The 17,910-nt window shown below is 34.5% G+C and overlaps 2 protein-coding genes across 2 annotated transcripts; one reads left to right on the forward strand and one right to left on the reverse strand.

Moving 5' to 3' along the window:
* The first annotated feature begins 9,462 nt into the window (after positions 1-9,462).
* LOC113726975 (GABA transporter 1-like) lies at positions 9,463-14,668 on the forward strand. The gene is made up of 7 exons (XM_072076299.1): positions 9,463-9,754; positions 10,725-10,955; positions 12,616-12,713; positions 12,892-13,078; positions 13,177-13,307; positions 13,476-13,709; positions 14,096-14,668. The coding sequence occupies exons 1-7, from the start codon at positions 9,628-9,630 to the stop codon at positions 14,474-14,476; spliced, it is 1,389 nt and encodes a 462-aa protein (XP_071932400.1). The 5' UTR covers positions 9,463-9,627; the 3' UTR covers positions 14,477-14,668.
* A 119-nt stretch (positions 14,669-14,787) lies between these two features.
* On the reverse strand, positions 14,788-17,729 carry LOC113726966 (uncharacterized). The gene is made up of 3 exons (XM_027250895.2): positions 17,569-17,729; positions 17,055-17,173; positions 14,788-15,237 (listed from the first exon to the last, which is right to left on the reverse strand). The coding sequence occupies exons 1-3, from the start codon at positions 17,651-17,653 to the stop codon at positions 15,124-15,126; spliced, it is 318 nt and encodes a 105-aa protein (XP_027106696.1). The 5' UTR covers positions 17,654-17,729; the 3' UTR covers positions 14,788-15,123.
* Between the last annotated feature and the right edge of the window lie 181 nt (positions 17,730-17,910).

Raw genomic sequence — 17,910 nt, forward strand, 5'->3', positions numbered from 1 at the left:
TGAGTGATATAGAATATTCTCCTAAAATATTCTCTTTACTTCCTGGGCGCCATGGTAAAAGCTTAAACTGCTTGTAAAATTTGCCATGGAAGCATCACTTTAGAACTGCATGAAAACATGGGGGAAGAAAAGGAAAACGTGTCATGCACTATTTTCTTCACAGCCCTTTCACTTCGGACCAAGTGCGGATATACATTCAAATTGTCGGCTTTCTTTTAGAAGACTTCTGATTGCGCATAATGCGGAAGACTAATACACTTCCTAGTATAATTTAATTACTCACAAGAAACCTAGAAACACTCGCCCCCCAAAACCAATCTTCATATTCTAGTTGCATTAGGTCAAATTAATTCATTAATTACACATCAAGATAACTTAAACGTAGTTAGACAACCGGGCACAATTAAGTAGACTAGATGGTGTGTTGTTTTGTTTTGTCTAGTTAGTTTTATGGAAGAAGCAATGGTAAAACTTGTCCAGTTTGATGAGATAAAATAATACTAAGTGTTGTGATTAGGTTGGATTGATGAAGGGTGATTAATTAGGGCTCTATTCACGAGAAGACATCTAAACACATACTAATCGAAGTATATGAAGTTGAGGAGCATATGCTGTCACATGTGTTATTGGTAATTGACAGTATGGCTAACCATGAATTAATGCTTCAGTCTCCACCTCTACTTCAAGATGACCAAGTCGAAGAATAAATATTTAAAACCAAATTCTATTTACAAATGTCAAAAGATTTTTTTTTTTTTCATTTGCTAAAGTAATATATATGATTTAATTTCTAGTTGTCATCTTATCTAGAGGATGATGATGATTAAACTTACAGACAGAGTTAATGATCATTTTCGTACTTTTATCATGTAAGGTCGAAAGAGATGCAGGCACCAATTCTTAATAGAAGTTCCTGGTGCTCCGCTTTAACTTTTCACGACAAAGTTTTCTTGCATTGAAACAAATAATGGACATAAAGTGGAGGGATCTTCCTCCAAGCATCCTTATGCTCTACTCCACTTCCATAGCTTTTTTTTCCCCCCTTCCTTTTTGAGTATTACATAGGGATCCATTCAATTAATTATTTGATACCCATCAACTATCTTCTTTGTATTAGCACTTTAACACCCTCTAATTCCTAATTGATATGCTTGATTTCTGCGGCAACAACTTCTTTTGTGGAAAAAGGTGTTACTTCCCGTACAACTTCTGAGTTCTAATTCCTTTGTCTCTTTACTGCTTCTTAAATCACATTTTTCTCATACTAATTTTTTTTTTTTTTTTGAAAAAAAGAGATTATATGTTTGGGACTTTCTATGACAAGGTAGAAACTCCCCTCAATGAAAATCATACAAGCCAGATATTAAGGGCTTTTATTGTTCGTGTTAGAACAAGAGTTGCACTCTCACCTCTCCTTCCTTTTTTTTTTTTTTTTTACTCCGGTCTTTCCCATTTTTATTGACGAAAATGGAAAGAAATCTCATTTCAGTACCATTGAATTTACACTTTACAGTTATATCCATATGATTCTCTAATCATGAGTATGATTTGATCTACACCAAATAAATAGCTCTCTTTTTTAATGGAAGTATATATTGCACCATCCAGATCCTGTTTCCCTAAAGACAAAAGCACAAGAAGCTTGATTTGGGCTATGATAGAACCAATTTTCGTGTGCTCCACTTTCGCAGTTGATTGCCATAACTTTTTCTTTTGTCAATGTCGATTCCTTTCTTTGGGCTTAATATCTATCAATCTGACAGTGCCAAGAGAACCTAATTCCCTCGACAAGAGCAGATGCTGCTGTGACTCCTTACTAACCAAATAGACCACATGTTAATCTACTCATTATCCTTCATTCATTTTGTTCTGAAACAAAACAGAACCAGAAACACTTGTTAGAACGGAATTCTCCAATTGCTGAGACAAGAACACGACGTGAAGATTGCAGCAGCCAAAATCTTGCATCTGCCACTGTGTAGAATGTGTTGTTTCTAAGAGGAACAAAGAAAGCTATGTTCCATTAAGTAATCCACATCAGTTGACAACAAACATGTGTATGTGTAAACAGAAAGCTTTCAATACATTTTGTTACAGCAATAATAGTTGAAATTTGGAGGATAGCAGGATGTGGTAACGAAAGGCAAGAAACTAAATACTGGCTCTTTTGTAAAGGACCAATTCAAGTAGGCCCTATGTTAATAAGAACTTGTACCAAAATCATTCCGTTTGCACATGCCATTGAGTCAGTTGGTTGAGTCTCTCAGCTACCACAATGGGAGAGCAAAGTTCACAATGCAGTAGAATTATAATGGCATGATACTGCACTTTCAATGCTACTTTTGCTTGAACAGTGAGTCACATGTAGACACCTAAATTAGAAAGCTTTTTTTTACTAGGCTGCCCTCATTGCATCAATCATGAATTATTTTCTTTTTGTTAAAAAAAAGTGAGAGGATGAAAAGAGAAACTTGTGGATGAATGCAAGGGATTCTTGTGGAATACTAAATTACAAAACTTGGATTTTGCGAGTTTTTGCAAAAAAAAAAAATATATATATATATATATATATATTTTTTGACACATTTGTCAATCACTTTTTTACCTTATATGCATCACATCGCTACAGTATATTTTTCTACCAAAAAACTTCCAATCCAAACAGTATAGAAAACTTACCATTTCTATTGCTTTATTTGGTGCAATGAAGATGGTCTATTCTTAACAGAGAATTACTCCCATTAGACTTCACATTCTTTTTTAAAATGGTGAAGGAATAATAGGATAACTACACAGAAACAGATGCCAAGATCGGAAGATATCCATCCTATTGTTTACGTACTTTATCTAGCTGCTAAATTCTCTGTTCTGCCTAAAAAAAAAGACAAATTTGCATGGCTGTATTATGTGTAGCCTCAAATTGAGTGCTGACATAGCCACTTGTGTCTATTACTGGTAAAAGTTAAAACCATCCCCTTATGGTCCATTTTCCCATTTAGTTAATTTCAGTACGGGCCGTTGGGGCTGCTTCTCTTTGCCCAGCGAATCCCAGAGCTTCTTACCACGATTATTATTATTATTAATAGTGGGCTTAGCCCATTAAGATAATATTCCAAGAGTCGAAGACAAGACCCACCAACAATCAGAGGTCGATGGAAGATCCAGTAGCTACGTGAGCCTTTAACAAGTCCCAAGTCTGCATGCCAGCTGTGGCTCGATCTGTAGACTTTGGCACCATCCCGGGTGTCGGGAGCATTCTTATTGATTGGCCATTATATGAAAAAAAAAATATATATATATATATATATATAGATAAAGAGGGATTGAAAGTACATGCACAAAAAACTGCTGAATTTTCAATGATATAAGTTGATTTGGGAGTTTAGGATTAAAAGGCAAAAGAAGAGGAAACTTGAGTTATGAAAGAAAAGACAAAGAAGAGAAGTGGGTTCATTGGTGTTTGGGAGTTTAGGAAAGAAATCAATTGATTTTAAATATACATGCCAATAAAATTTTGCTTAGTAGTTTTGCGGACAGAATCGGTATTTTTCTTTTTCTAATAATCGTAAGGCTTTCTCCAACTTTCCGTCCCAAATCAACCCATAAATTAGCAGAAAACTGTTTTCTAACATTAGCGTCAAAATTCGTCCCTCCAAATCTAAACCAGGCCCCATCTGTTCTTTTTTGTCACGCCAAAGCAATTCATGCACATTACATAGCGTAGAGAAGTTCTACCCAAATGGAACGAAAAAGAATAGCAACTCTCATAAAAAAGATATAGTAAAAGACATTTTTTTTCCCTTAAATTATAAAATGATCAGCCATTATAATGAAAACCCAAGCTCCTAGTACCTCTCAGCTGCGTAGTTCATGATGTTTCAAAGAATTGATGAAAGGCCTTCAGAGCTCATATGATATAAGATTTCTCCTAACTTCCCCTTCCGTTTGAGCTCTCTATTACGTAATTCGTCTGTAGAAAGTAGAAAGGTTTGATGGACTAAACAGATGGATGATTATTTAGAATTCTCGATGGTTTGGGAGTCTCTACCATTTTTGTGGGATCAGGGGAAGGAACGGTTGCACCTTCTTGAAGGTTATGTGCATTTTGCACACGACGTAACTCTGTTTGTACATGATGTAACTTACTTTCAATAACGTGTAATTTTAAAACAAAATTTTGTGAATCACACACATATTATTAAAAACGAGATACAAGATGAGATGTGGATTGTATAATTTTTTTTGGTCAAATTTTGGCTGTGAACTGTTCAGGAATGATCCGCCTGATGACCGTGTCTACCGTAAATTCATTTTTGTGGTAAAGGGCTGACACGATGTAGAGTAGCGTGAATGATGTCATGTCTTCCAACAGCTGTAAGAAACGTGGTAAAGGGCTGACACGATGTAGAGTAGCGTGAATGATGTCATGTCTTTCAACAGCTGTAAGAAAGACATACACACCCGAATCTAAGGTGATTCCACCAGTGTACCTAAAAGACAATTGCTGACTTCTGGGTACACTCACAGACCTTAAATCCAAACACACGCGCACCTCTCAAACCAATGAGAGACCAGATTTTGTGGGGAAATGGATTGAGGGAGGTTTAAGGGCTTTAACTAAAAACCTACCACACACTACACACCTCGCCTGTTTTTCTTGTCTTTCAAGAGCTGTAAGAAACACACACACACCCGAATCTAAGGTGATTCCACCAGTGTACTCAAAAGGCAATTGCTGACTTTTGGGTACACTCACGGACCTTAAATCCAAACACACGCACACCTCTCAAACCGATGTGGGACAAGATTTTGTGGGGAAATGGATTGAGGGAGGCTTAAGGGTCTTAACTAAGAACCCACCACACATTACACATCTCACCTGTTTTTCTCGTCTTTCAACAGCTGTAAGAAACACACACATCCGAATCTAAGGTGATTCCACCAGTGTACCCAAAAGGCAATTGCTGACTTCTGGATACACTCTCCACCAGTGAATGATGTCATGTCAGTCACGCAAAATGTGCAGAGCAGCGTGGCTTTTCGGGTTCTGTAATGTAATCTAAAGGAAAGTTAATTATAGCAAATCCCATGAAGTTTTGGTGGAGTTGCACTTTGCCTCTCACAGTTTTTTCAATCAGGCATTTTGGCCCTATTTCATGTTTTTTAATCAAATACTCTTGACCCATGGAAAAAATTCTTCACTCTTGCCTCATTTTTCATTCTTCCATTTGTTTTCTTTTTTGTTGCTCATCCAATTTATATCTATCCCTCTTACTTCTTTTTTTTTTACCGCACATTTTCTCTCCACTGAATTTTCATTTTCTCTCTACACATTTTATTTTCTTGTTTTGTCCTTTATGCACCTCTTAAAGAAAATATTGAAAATGAAGTTTTAGCATTACTTAAAAATCATAACTCCTTTAGTTACTTAGGTGTGCCAGCCTATGTATTAGCTCAACCTATATTTACCTAGATATATATAGGTTTTGTTAATATACCTATATATATATATATATATATATATATATATATATAGATTCTGTTTATACCTAGGTATTCCAATACCTAGTTATTGGAAAAATTTACTTTCCTCTTTTGATTCACTATACTTTCTGGAAATTGAAATTTAGTAAACTAATACATTTTTATTGTGTAAATTACTAAGGCAACCACATTTTTATAAAAGACAAACATAACCTTTGTTTATAATTTAGTGATGTAATATTTTTCGGATTAATCATTACACTAATAGCGTGCATTAGTGCATTGAGATACATTTCACATCATCCGAACTTGAATCTAAGCTCCACATTTTGCATACATTGCATGTATAAACCTACTAGATTATATATATAAATAGGGTAGAAAATATTTACCCATATATTTTTGAATAAATCTTTTATATACCATTAGTATAAACTCATTTTACACTAACGGTTCAGTACTATATGCCAACTCATTAATGAAGGTGCATAACTTGCTAGGTAAGTAATTTTAGCTTCTTTCATTAATGAATTTTTCTTTTTTTGTATTTGGATAGGAGATTATTTAGGATAAATTTTTGAAAAAAAATATTGTAATTTTTTTTAATGTAATATATGTAAGATAAAAAAGTGATTGAAAATGTGTTTATAATACAAATAGATAAATTTTCAAAATATTAAATTACATAGAAATTAATTAAACAGACTTTAATACAAATAAAAAATCAACAGTTTAATACAAATTAGAGTTTTATCTCAACTAAAACTATGAAAACTCATGAAACTGAAGAATCAATTTCGAGAAAAACTGACAAGTCTATCCATCCATTGCCTTTGTTTTCATGCTTTTGCTTGCTAAATGTATTTACTTTTCCACTTTCTGCAATCTCTTCCCGCTTATCTTGCATGGTGATTTGAAGTGAAAATCACTTATCCCAATTCAAATCTCAAAATTCATGCCTTTGTAAATCCCCAAAATTTTCTTTCTCTACATCTAATTACAAAGATGTATATCTTTCCATAGCTTGAAGAGAAAGTTTCTTTTCCCTATATGATCCATGACTTTATGCCTCTCTATATCCAAAAATTTTTCCCAAAATTTTCTTAGTTTACATTAGTTTCTCCACATTGATTAAAAAAAAAAAAATCTTTTAGCCTTATTTTAATTACGAAATGATGATGGTTGAGATCTATTGGTGGTTTGGAGAATGAAAGAGTCAAATAGAAGATGTAGACGCCGGAAGGTAGGAAATCAGAAGAGAAGAACACATCTTTTGTAGAATTATTGATGAAATATACTAGGTTTATTTTTAGGATTAGTTTAGTAAAGTAAAATGATTTTGATGAAATAGTAAATTTGCTACAACATTTATCTAAAGTTAGTTACAGTGACGGTATATATAAAATTTACTCTATATTTTTTAGCATTATATATTGGGAAAATGACCTGTTTCATCCCTCATATTTCGCAAAAATATTCTTTTCGTCCCTCACTTTTAAAATGAAGCAAATTCGTCCCTGACATTTAAAAATTAAAGCTATTACATCCATGAACCTAATTTTCAATCTGAATCAAACCATCCAATAACCCAGTAATAAATTTCGAAAATGGAATTGATAGATCATTCGGTCAACTTCATCGTATTCACATGACATTTATTAAACCAAAAAATAAAAATTATAACATAAAAGGTCATTCTTTGTCTTGGAATAGTAGAGTTTTTTTTTTATAAATCTTTTCATGTACCGTTAGTATATCTGCTTGCGAATCTAGATATGTATTATAAATATAAAATTTGGTGTTTAAATTTAAATTAAAATGATATGGTGGTACATAAAACCGTCAGTGTATACAATGATAATGTAGAAAAGATTAATCTTTCTTTTTTATATTATAATTTTTTCTTTTTTCTTTTTAGATTCATTAAATTTTACATGAATATCAAGTTGAGTTAACCAAGTGATCTACCAATTACACCCCCAAAATTTGTAATCAGGTTGATTGGTGGTTTGATTCAGATTGAAATTTGGGTTCAGGGATATAATAATTTTAGTTTTTAAATGTCAAGGACTAAATTGCTTCATTTTAAAAGTGAGGGGCGAAAAGAATATTTTTGTGAAATGTGAAGGATGATACCGATCATTTTCCCTTATATATTTGGAAGACTAAATTCAAAAATCTTCTCACTTTATATGACTAAATTGAAGTCTTTAATTGAAATCGAGATTTTGTGTTAGGGACCACCAAATTGATACTTTTAGAGTATTTCAAAGGACCAAATTGAAACTTTTGCAATTTGATTAATTAAATTGAGATTTTGGGGTTCAAAGGATTAAATGAAATATACCAATAGCCAAACTTGGCAAGATGACTTTATTTAATAGTCATATTTTGTGGGCCCCAAACTTTTTATTAATGTAGGACAGAGCACCCGATTTCTCGTTTGTGAATTTGTTCTATTTAATGTACCACATATGAATCTGAGTTTGTTGTGTTGTTTAGTTTCTAGTGTTTGATGAGGCCTTTACCACAAAATGTTAGAAACTACTACATCATTTTGTAGAATTGTCCATAAACAGATTGGCTGGAACTTTTTATCTAAGAAATTATATCGTGCGCCGTTTGGATTGGTCTATTTTTTAAAAATAAGTTTTTTAAATACAACATTCACGGTAATATATAAACAAAAATAATTAAAAAAATCTCATCATCCATATAATTAATATGTCAAATATTTCAAAAAATATTTATAATAAAATCCCCAAAAAATAGTTAATACAAAGTGATTTATAGGCTGGCGGCCGCTGGCCGACGTTGTTAATCGTTGCCAACAATCTGAACAGTCAAAGAAAGTTGGACGATGACTGGCCCCCAGATGCCAGATGCGATGAGATGAGACGACGGCTGGTTTGCTTTCATTTGATTCAACACATTGACGAGGCGGTAAAATGTTCATTAATTGCAGGAAACTCCAAGCCACAAGGATCATCTTCCATGACAGCAGCAGTATCTTCCGACGAGGAATCAATACTACTAGTTCAAATACAAAAATAAGTACAAATATCAAAGTCACGCCTTTATTACAGTACATACCAGTAGGTCTTACGATCATCAATGCAGGCCGATGGATTTCAACATCATGTAATCGGAAGAATCTCCGCCGGTTTAACTTCTGTCCAATTCTATCTGGTTATGTATTTCATACACTCTTTGGCGTGAAATGATGCAATTTGGTTACATACATAAATTTTGTCGGTTCATGCAACTAATTCATGATTATATTAAAATTGTATGAGTTTACATTAAAAAAAAAAAATTATAAGAATTGGATCAGAATAGAATGAACTGAAGAGGCGCTTGATCTAGAGAAAGCTCCAAGGCTAGTAATATTGATCATGCATCACAAATACGTGATTAAAGATCCACAAAACATGTTTTTTTATGTTTCTTTTTCTTTTTTTTCTTGGGATGGGTTTGGGAACACTGCATGGCTGGAAATTATATTGACTAGAACGGAAGTTTAACACCAATTAATTTGATCAATCAACACAACAAGCGACAGTGGAATTAGTCGGGTCCGGAATATTACTCTGTTGAATTCCGGATAACCATCGGATACCTACTGTGTCCGAAAAAAAAAAAAACACACACACACACACACACACACAACAAGCTCAATTAATGTAATTGAGAACATTAAACAAATAAAGAATGCATGATTAACAGGTATTTAATGGGCTCTCGTCAAGAGGAGTTTCAAGTATTAATTTTTTTTAAAAATATGTAATTAATTTAGAAAGTGTCACAATTTAAAAGGTGCAATAATTGTGGGTGTCTGTATTTATATAATAATAATTTAAGTGTTTTAACAGGCTCCCGTTAAGTCACGTTTGAAAAATCTAATAAAAATCAACTTTGCGGGATGCTGGCTGACCAGCTGTTTGCCTACACACTTACCCTTCAACGGCGAAACGTACTATTCTGCCACTTTTACAATAGTTAGTAGTATGTATATATATTCATCGGAGAAACCAACTTCATATGGGGACGCAAGTATAGCTCGTATTCACCTTTCTGCAACCTTCCCTCAGACCATATACCCGACAATCCATCAAAGCCCATAAAGAGAAAGAGATCATCATCATGGTTTCGTCTCGGAATCCAAGTTCCATAGCATCAGAAAGAGAAGTTGCTGATGATCTTCAACCGACTGGAAATGATCAAAAGCAGGAGCTTGATGCTGGAGCCCTCTTTGTCCTCAAATCTAAAGGTACGTTGTTCTCTTGCTTGCCACCCTTATCAGAAAAAAAAAATTTTTTTTTGTTTTTTTGGTAAATATCAGAAATTTTCATTTGTTCCTCTTTTCTTGCTTTCCTTTCTTTATTTGTTCCTTTCTTCTTGCCCATTTCATTAAAGTCCATCAACGTATATTCACCTTTGACTGAACGCCGTCGATGAAATAGACATGCATGATTGATGGTTATCATACTAAATCTTTAAATTTCAAGAAAGAGGTGCTTTTTGGCAGTAAATTTTGTTTTTTTTTTTTTTCCACTTTTAGAACTATCTGTGCTTCTTTAAGATAGGAGATGGAGTTGCTCTGAGCTCTTTTCTGCATTAATAATGCAGTAATTCCCACATACAAATACAATGGATCAATTCTTCAATAAGTACCCACTTTGTCTTTTTGCTAAAATTGTACAAAAATGGAGAAAAATATTCCGCCTTCCCTAAACTCTCATGGTGCGCGCCCCTTCTCTAGTTGTAGCTCAGGTCCACGATAACAACTTGTATGGATATATGGCCTAATATCGCGGTATTCTTTTTCCATGGAAAAAAATGGTCTTCGAGTCGATCTTCCCAACTTATTACAAGCAAGTTTGTCAATTTGGATCATGAAGTGAATGCATTAGCTGTTGAGCTTCCAAGCTTCCATTTTCTTGAAATAATTGCTTTGTGTGTATCATTTTTGGGATTTTGACAGTACCAAAACTAATACATATATATATTCCACAGAAGACAAATGTAAATTTTTCATTTTTATTCTCCTATCATCAATGTGTAAACTCTTTCTAAATCCAAAAGTATACCTACCGTCATGTGCTGAATTCAGTGCAAGGTGACGTATGTGTTATTGGCTCTTGTCTTGAGTAAGGTGGCTAAAGATAAGAATACTAGGAGTGATTCTCAGATTTTTTTTTTTTTTTTTTTTGTTGGGTTGGGTGGGGACTGGGGAGCAGGATCGTGGATGCATTGTGGATATCACTTGACAACTTCCATCGTTGCACCTCCACTTCTGAGCCTGCCATTTGCCCTTGCTTCACTTGGATGGGCCGCCGGAGTGATTAGTCTTGTCATCGGAGCTGCTGTCACATTCTACTCCTACAATTTGATATCTCTAGTGCTCGAACACCATGCTCAACTGGGTCACCGGCAACTCAGATTCCGGGACATGGCTACTGATATTTTAGGTAAATTCTCCCCACAAAAATCTCGGAAAAAAAAAGAAGATAATAATTAATGAGATTAATTTTTTATGCACTGTCAATATAAGAATTTTATTATCTCTGCACAAACGTATGTACAGTGATCCCAATCCAATAATAGTCGTACTTTAGAGTCCAAAACTTTAGTTCAAACTGAGAATTGCTTTTCTCTGCGTGACTTCATGTTAAGAGTGCCGTAATGCTCTATTTGTTCTTGTAGCATTTGTTTTCGGTTGACCAGACCCCTAAGCGGTGGTATTGGTGTTGAGAGTTGAAACTGCCATTTGGCCTTTTCGACTCTTATCAATATTTTTGATCGGTGGCCACTATAAAAATTCAAAGAATCCCTATTTCTTAATAGTCAAAAGAAAACGCCAGCCATCAAACCACGACCCAACTCACCATACAGGATTTCTGAAGCTGAGAATTCAAGTTTATTTCAACCTAAGTTTTTTTTTTTTTTTTTATAAAAAAAATTCTAGATAAATTTATCTGTTCTATTAGGATCACCATTCTTGTCTTGTCTTGTAAATGAAAATTGTACAGGTTTAATTAGTTTTCGTTCATCATAGTAGAGAAGAAAAATAGAACCGCTTAGAAATTTATTTTACTTGTGATTCAATTTAGGAAAACCTCTTTTATGTTGAAAATAAAAGATTATCATTGCCAAAGTCCCACACGTAAGCCCTTCAGCTGTTATTGTCTATGTTCGTCTCATTCGTGGATGTCAAAGTTTTCTTTATTCAAGACAAAATAGCTGTCACAATTTTGGTAAGAAATCTTGTGATTTTTATTGTGATATTAATAAGAATTTTGTATATGTGACGTGCATTTGAACACGTTAAAATATACTCCCTCCCTTTTTTTATAACTGACGTTTAAGGTTTTACACACTAATTAAGAAAAATTTTTCATTGCTTAAATCTGTACACTACTTTTCTTTTGTACCCTCATTAATTACTAGGGTTGTTACAAAGAAAGAAGAAATAATTACTAGGAGTAATAATTAAGAACCCTGTATTGGAAAAGAGAGATAAAATGGTAAAATTGTGAAAAAATAATTAATACTGTATGGGGATAATAAAACGACAGATAAAAGTACACTAAAGCAAATTTTTTAAACGTCAGTTATAAAAAAAGGGAGGGAGTAAGTCATTAGTGCATAAAAAAATTTATCCTATTAATTATGTTTTTCTTTTCCTTTTTTTTTGTGATTGGATTAGTTCTTGGTCAAAACCGAAAAGATAGGTACTTAACTGCATGTGGACACTCAAGAATGATTGCACAAGTGAATTTCATTTAGAATTGCTGATATTTTCTTTTTCACATTGTGTTGTTATGCTAGATACTTAACTTCAAATGCAATCGTCTCGTTTTTTTCTTCTTACAAGTTACAAATTCAACTTTCAATACGCACAAGTAGGAAAGACCTTCCTACATTTTTTGAGTATATGTCAAAAAAGATTGTCAAGAAAGAAAGACTGGACACATCGGCCAAATGACAAGGAAGTTCTTACCGACCTCTTAAATTCTAGAATTATTACAGATTTTCCTTTCTCGTTCCATGAATTAGTACCTATTCTGCATGACATTGGCTTATTCATAATCCAACCGAATTCTGGCCTTACAAATCCAATTTTGGCAGGACCAAAATGGGGAAAATTTTATGTAGGTCCAATCCAGTTCTTGGTGTGCTATGGTGCAGTTGTAGGCTCTACTCTTCTGGGAGGGCAGTGCTTGAAGGTCTGTTTCGTTTTAACAATATGTTTCTAACACCACTTTCCTTCAGCCCAAGAAATTTTGAGCAACTGAGCATGAAAATGATGGACGGGGCATACCATAAGAAAGATAATGATAACAATAAACCATACGTTGATGAAGAAGAACACAGTTTTGCTCAACCTGTCGACTCCTTTTGCAGGCAATCTACGTGTTGGTAAATCCAAATGGAGATATGAAGCTCTATGAATTTGTGATCATGTTTGGAGGGCTAATGCTGATTTTAGCTCAGATGCCATCTTTTCATTCGCTTAGGCATATCAATCTGGTCTCTTTAGTACTCTGTCTGGCCTACAGCGCCTGTGCCACTGCAGGCTCTATTTACCTTGGTAAGTACTATTAAGTAATGTCGGTACTGCTAATGTGAAACAGCCTTTATTTGATAGAAAGATGGTATATAAACTTTGGCTGCATAATTTTTTCTCAGGAAATTCATCTAAGGGACCAAACAAGAACTACTCCTTGAGTGGTGGCACTGAAACTAAAGTTTTTGGCATCTTCAATTCGCTGGCCATTATTGCCACCACTTATGGAAATGGGATCATTCCAGAAATTCAGGTCCCTTTTCATTCCACTCAAACTTTGACCAAACAAATAAAGATTTAAGTTAGATGGCTATATATGACTTTTTTTTTTGCAGGATTAAAAGGGTTTCAAGGTATCCATGCAAATGTACAAACTTATTGTATCAATCCTAATGGAACATTTCTGATCATTTATTTACAGGCGACATTAGCACCTCCAGTAAAAGGCAAGATGTTCAAGGGACTCTCTGTTTGTTACAGCGTAGTCACACTGACCTTCTTTACCGTAGGCATTTCTGGCTATTGGGCCTTTGGCAATGAAGCTGAAAGTCTAATCCTAAGCAACTTCTCAGATAATGGAAAAGCTTTGCTGCCCAAGTGGTTCATTTTTATGACCAATATTTTCACCATTCTCCAACTATCAGCTGTTGCTGTGGTAAAGACCAAACACTATTTAACTTTTAGCAGATTCTCTCTGAGTAATCAAAACCCAAATATATGAGCAGCCAACCCCAAAAAAAAAAAAAAGAAAAAAAAGAAAGAAACAAGATCTTAAAAATTTTGGAATGCAATGTTTATTGTTCATTACATATAAATTTTCTCCTTATACCGTTTAGCTGTCTATATTAGTCAGGAATTTAGGATTTAGAGATGATACTTTGTCTCACTTTTTGAAGCTTTTGACAAATTGAAATCATAAATTCTTTCAGTGACATGAGTTTTTCCTACAAGTTAAGGTGGAGCTTAGGGCACTTTTTCTTACAAGTGTTCTGCATCAAATTGGCATAATAACAACATAGCAAATTATGACTTGTGCCACAGGTGTACTTGCAGCCTACAAATGAAGTTCTTGAAAGTACGTTTGCAGACCCTAAGAGCAGTGAATTCTCTGTTCGAAATATTGTTCCAAGGGTAATATTGCGGTCCATATCAGTTGTTATATCAACTACAATTGCAGCTATGCTTCCTTTTTTCGGAGATATTAATGCTTTGCTTGGAGCTTTTGGTTTCATGCCACTCGATTTTGTCCTTCCTGTTGTCTTCTTCAACTTGACATTCAAGCCATCAAAGAGAAGCCCCATTTTTTGGTTAAATGTCACCATAGCCGTGGTTTTCGGTACTTTGGGGGTCATAGGAGCAGTGGCTGCAGTGAGACAAATGAGTCTTGATGCTAAAAATTACAGGTTATTTGCCAATGTATGATTAGATAACCATGGCTAGAAGCAAATTATACAGCGATCTTATTTTGATATACCAAAGCACCTGTCAAATATCTATTAGCTATAGCACATTTTTTATTATTTTTTCGACAAATAAAGTACAATAACTTGTATCTGATGAGAGACTCAGGCAAAACAGATCGATTTGATTAGTGAATTCATGGCTAGCAGCAAATTATACAGCGTTCTTTTTTGATATACCAAAAGCATTCACCTGTAACATATCTATTAGCCATAGCACTTTTTTTTTTTTTGGGTTGACAAAGAAAGTACAATAACTTGGATCTGGTGAGATATTCAAACAAAACTGATCGATTTGATTAGTAAATTCAAAGTTGCCAGCCTTAATCAATTAGCCACTTAATGAAATGATCTCATGTTTCACCAGAATCTACCACTCTTTCTTGGTTCAACATGAAAAGAGTAACCCTCTGTTCAGTGTCTACAGCTCCTAGAGCTAGCTAACAAAAACTGCTATTCAACACCTACAAAATCCCTCAAAAAACTATGGACCGCTCCATCAATCAGCCAAATGAAGGCAAGGATCTTGAAATTATTAAATCACTCGGACTGTTGCTGCTTTACTCAGAAGAAAAGTTCAAACAATGAGAAACTATAGATGGTAACACGTCATTCAACTTCATCCAAATGTCCAAAGAGTTCTTGCCAATGAATTGCAGCTTCTTCAGGTGACCGAAAGGACCATATATGATTGTTGGCCTGCTCACGTTTCTCGAGGATTTCCTGCATTTAGAAGACTAAATTGGTAATCGGTTGAAAAGCATAAAGCAGGAACACTATTGAATATAATCCGACTTTTCATACTCCTTCCAAAAAGAATAGTCATCTAAGAATAATCTGAAGATCATGAAGTAATAAGAGTGAAACAATAGTAGGATCAAATCCCAAGTACAAGCATTAATGACAACAGTGTCTGGTGAAGTGTTTTCCAGATGTTCCTCTGAACATGATGATGACAGCTGACTTAATAAATAAGCAGAAAAAGAATCCACCATTTTCCAGAGTAGTCATGTGCATTGATAAATTTATAGTTTTTGCTTCTAGGCACCAACTTCAGAAGCAAGGCCACGCCATGTTATTTGAACACAGCACTTATTGAATATTTTTCTTTTTTTTTTTTTTGTTTAGCCAAAATTAACTACCAATGGATTGTCGTTAAAATACCACAAAGATGGCTAAGGAGAAACGGAATGCTAAGACGCTGGCTTTTACGAAGCACAACTTACTGTACTGTCACACCCAGTTAGAGAAACTACACTTGCATATCAGTCAGGAACTATTAACTTCTTAGCTGGTAAAAGTACCAAAAATGCAATAAGGCAATGACAATTTGGAAACAGTAGGGAAAACAAGCATCACTCAATGCACCTATATGGCATAAATCTTCAACAAATGCTCTCAGTATTGAAACAACATGCCATGGTACTGATCTTAAATTAGTCCAGTGAAGCACAACTTTTGGATTTATTGTCTCAAGCACATTGCGGCAAATAAACAAAGCAGAATGACCGAGTTGGCTGTTATTTTCTGTAGGGGCAATCCAAATCATTTTGAGATTTATTTCAAGAAATAGCAAATCATCATTTAATTTCTGTGCAATACCAAACAGTAATTAATAGATCAAAGAATAATCCAACAAACCCCACAATTAGTAAAATGCTTCTACCTTAAACTTACTGCAACCTTCATTTAGGAACTCAGACTTCCTATTTAAAAATTGGCAATCCAAATGTAGTGAAGAAAAAATTTTAAGGACGAAATAGAGTTGATTCCTCTTTTAGCTACATATGATGCTCAAAAGTACGTGAAAACTTAACTTTCTCATGGTCTTGATTTATTGTCCCATGAAATTAAAAACCTGTAGGTCCAAAATACGATAGTTGATTATCATTCCAAGCATAATCATGGGGATGAAAATTGCACCAATTATTCTCTCTGACAATAGTATTTTAACCATCCAAGTTACTTTCTCAACACTAAATGCTGGGGTTTTTTGGATACAAATTTAAGCACTGGATATGTTTAGTACTTGCTTGGGGCTAACCAGGGATCTAGTTCCCCTACATAATGGGGGAAATTACACGAACTCTGAGAATAACTAGTAGTTGTCTTTTACTATTCTTACTGCATTTTGTTATATTCTGTAGCACAACTACTCTCAGTTCTAGCCAAAACCTTCAGAATCCAAATGTCATGTTCAAAGTATCATCTTATTAGTTCATAGTTAAAACAATACAACAGCCTAGTTCAAACAAAAAATCAGGAACCCGCATCTGCTTTAAGGGTATATTATCCTCTAATGACATAGAAAGGAAGTTTAGAAGCCAAATCAAGCTTGACATGAGGAAAACATTTGATAAATAGAAGAAAATAATCGGCTTTGTCCCTGACCATTTTAGTTAGAACAGCCTATGCCTATGCCTCTCAAGATGCTGTTAATCAATGCATTTTCAGTTTTACATCAAGCTATGACAATGGCCTTTTACCAATTGAGGAAGAGGGTCCTTGTGATATGCACAATAAAAATAAATAATACAGACCTCCAGCTCAGAAGGTCTCTTGGTTTTGAGGTTTAGACAATCAAATAGAGCATTCCACTTTGCGGAACAATTATCCAGCCAACCCATCCGATAGTATTGCTGCATCTGATGTACAGGTGCTGCAAATCACAATTTTTTACCACTCAGTCCAACGAGTCAACCACCCAAAATAAATAGAAATAGAAATAGAAATAAAACTGCTGTTCAGATTGTGGAGTTGAATACAACGAGAAGCAAGAAAGAATTGTAGAAAGAGATATCTATATCTGAAAGGCATGATGATGATAAACCTTTACGTAAAATCAGACAGATAATTTTAGAATCTGGAATATTTCTGGGCTACAATAGAATTTAATTGATACTGTAAATACCAATTAATGCTCTCAAGAATTTAGGTCCACGGAAACATATAATCAGCAAACTATAAATTACCAACTTTAATTCTGTGAAATGAGGATGAAAAGTCAATGATAAAGTGAGCAGGGCAAAGAGAGAGAAGGGAGAGCGGGTGTACAATAGCAAAACCAGAGCGCATCGAAGTAGGTGGAGCACGACAACTTCCGGCGCGGTGCTGTGGCGTCGGCTACCTCCGAGCTCATCTTCACCTTAATTAGTGGAGTACTACTCTGAAATTGCCCTTTCACCTATGAGCATGTGTATGTTTACGCAGGCAGTGGTGCTTCCTCTATTTTTCCTCTTTCTTTTCTTTTTCTTTTTTTTTTAGGTGAAAATTACACGTTAACATCACATTCTTCCATCTCTCGATTTACCATATAAACTGTTGATGACAAATTTCTCAAAATAATGTTAAAAAAAATATATCGCAGAAAAGGCCACGGGCTAATAATTTGTTAAA

The sequence above is a fragment of the Coffea arabica genome, chromosome 1c, assembly GCF_036785885.1.
Source record: "Coffea arabica cultivar ET-39 chromosome 1c, Coffea Arabica ET-39 HiFi, whole genome shotgun sequence".
Classification (NCBI taxonomy): Eukaryota; Viridiplantae; Streptophyta; class Magnoliopsida; order Gentianales; family Rubiaceae; genus Coffea; species Coffea arabica.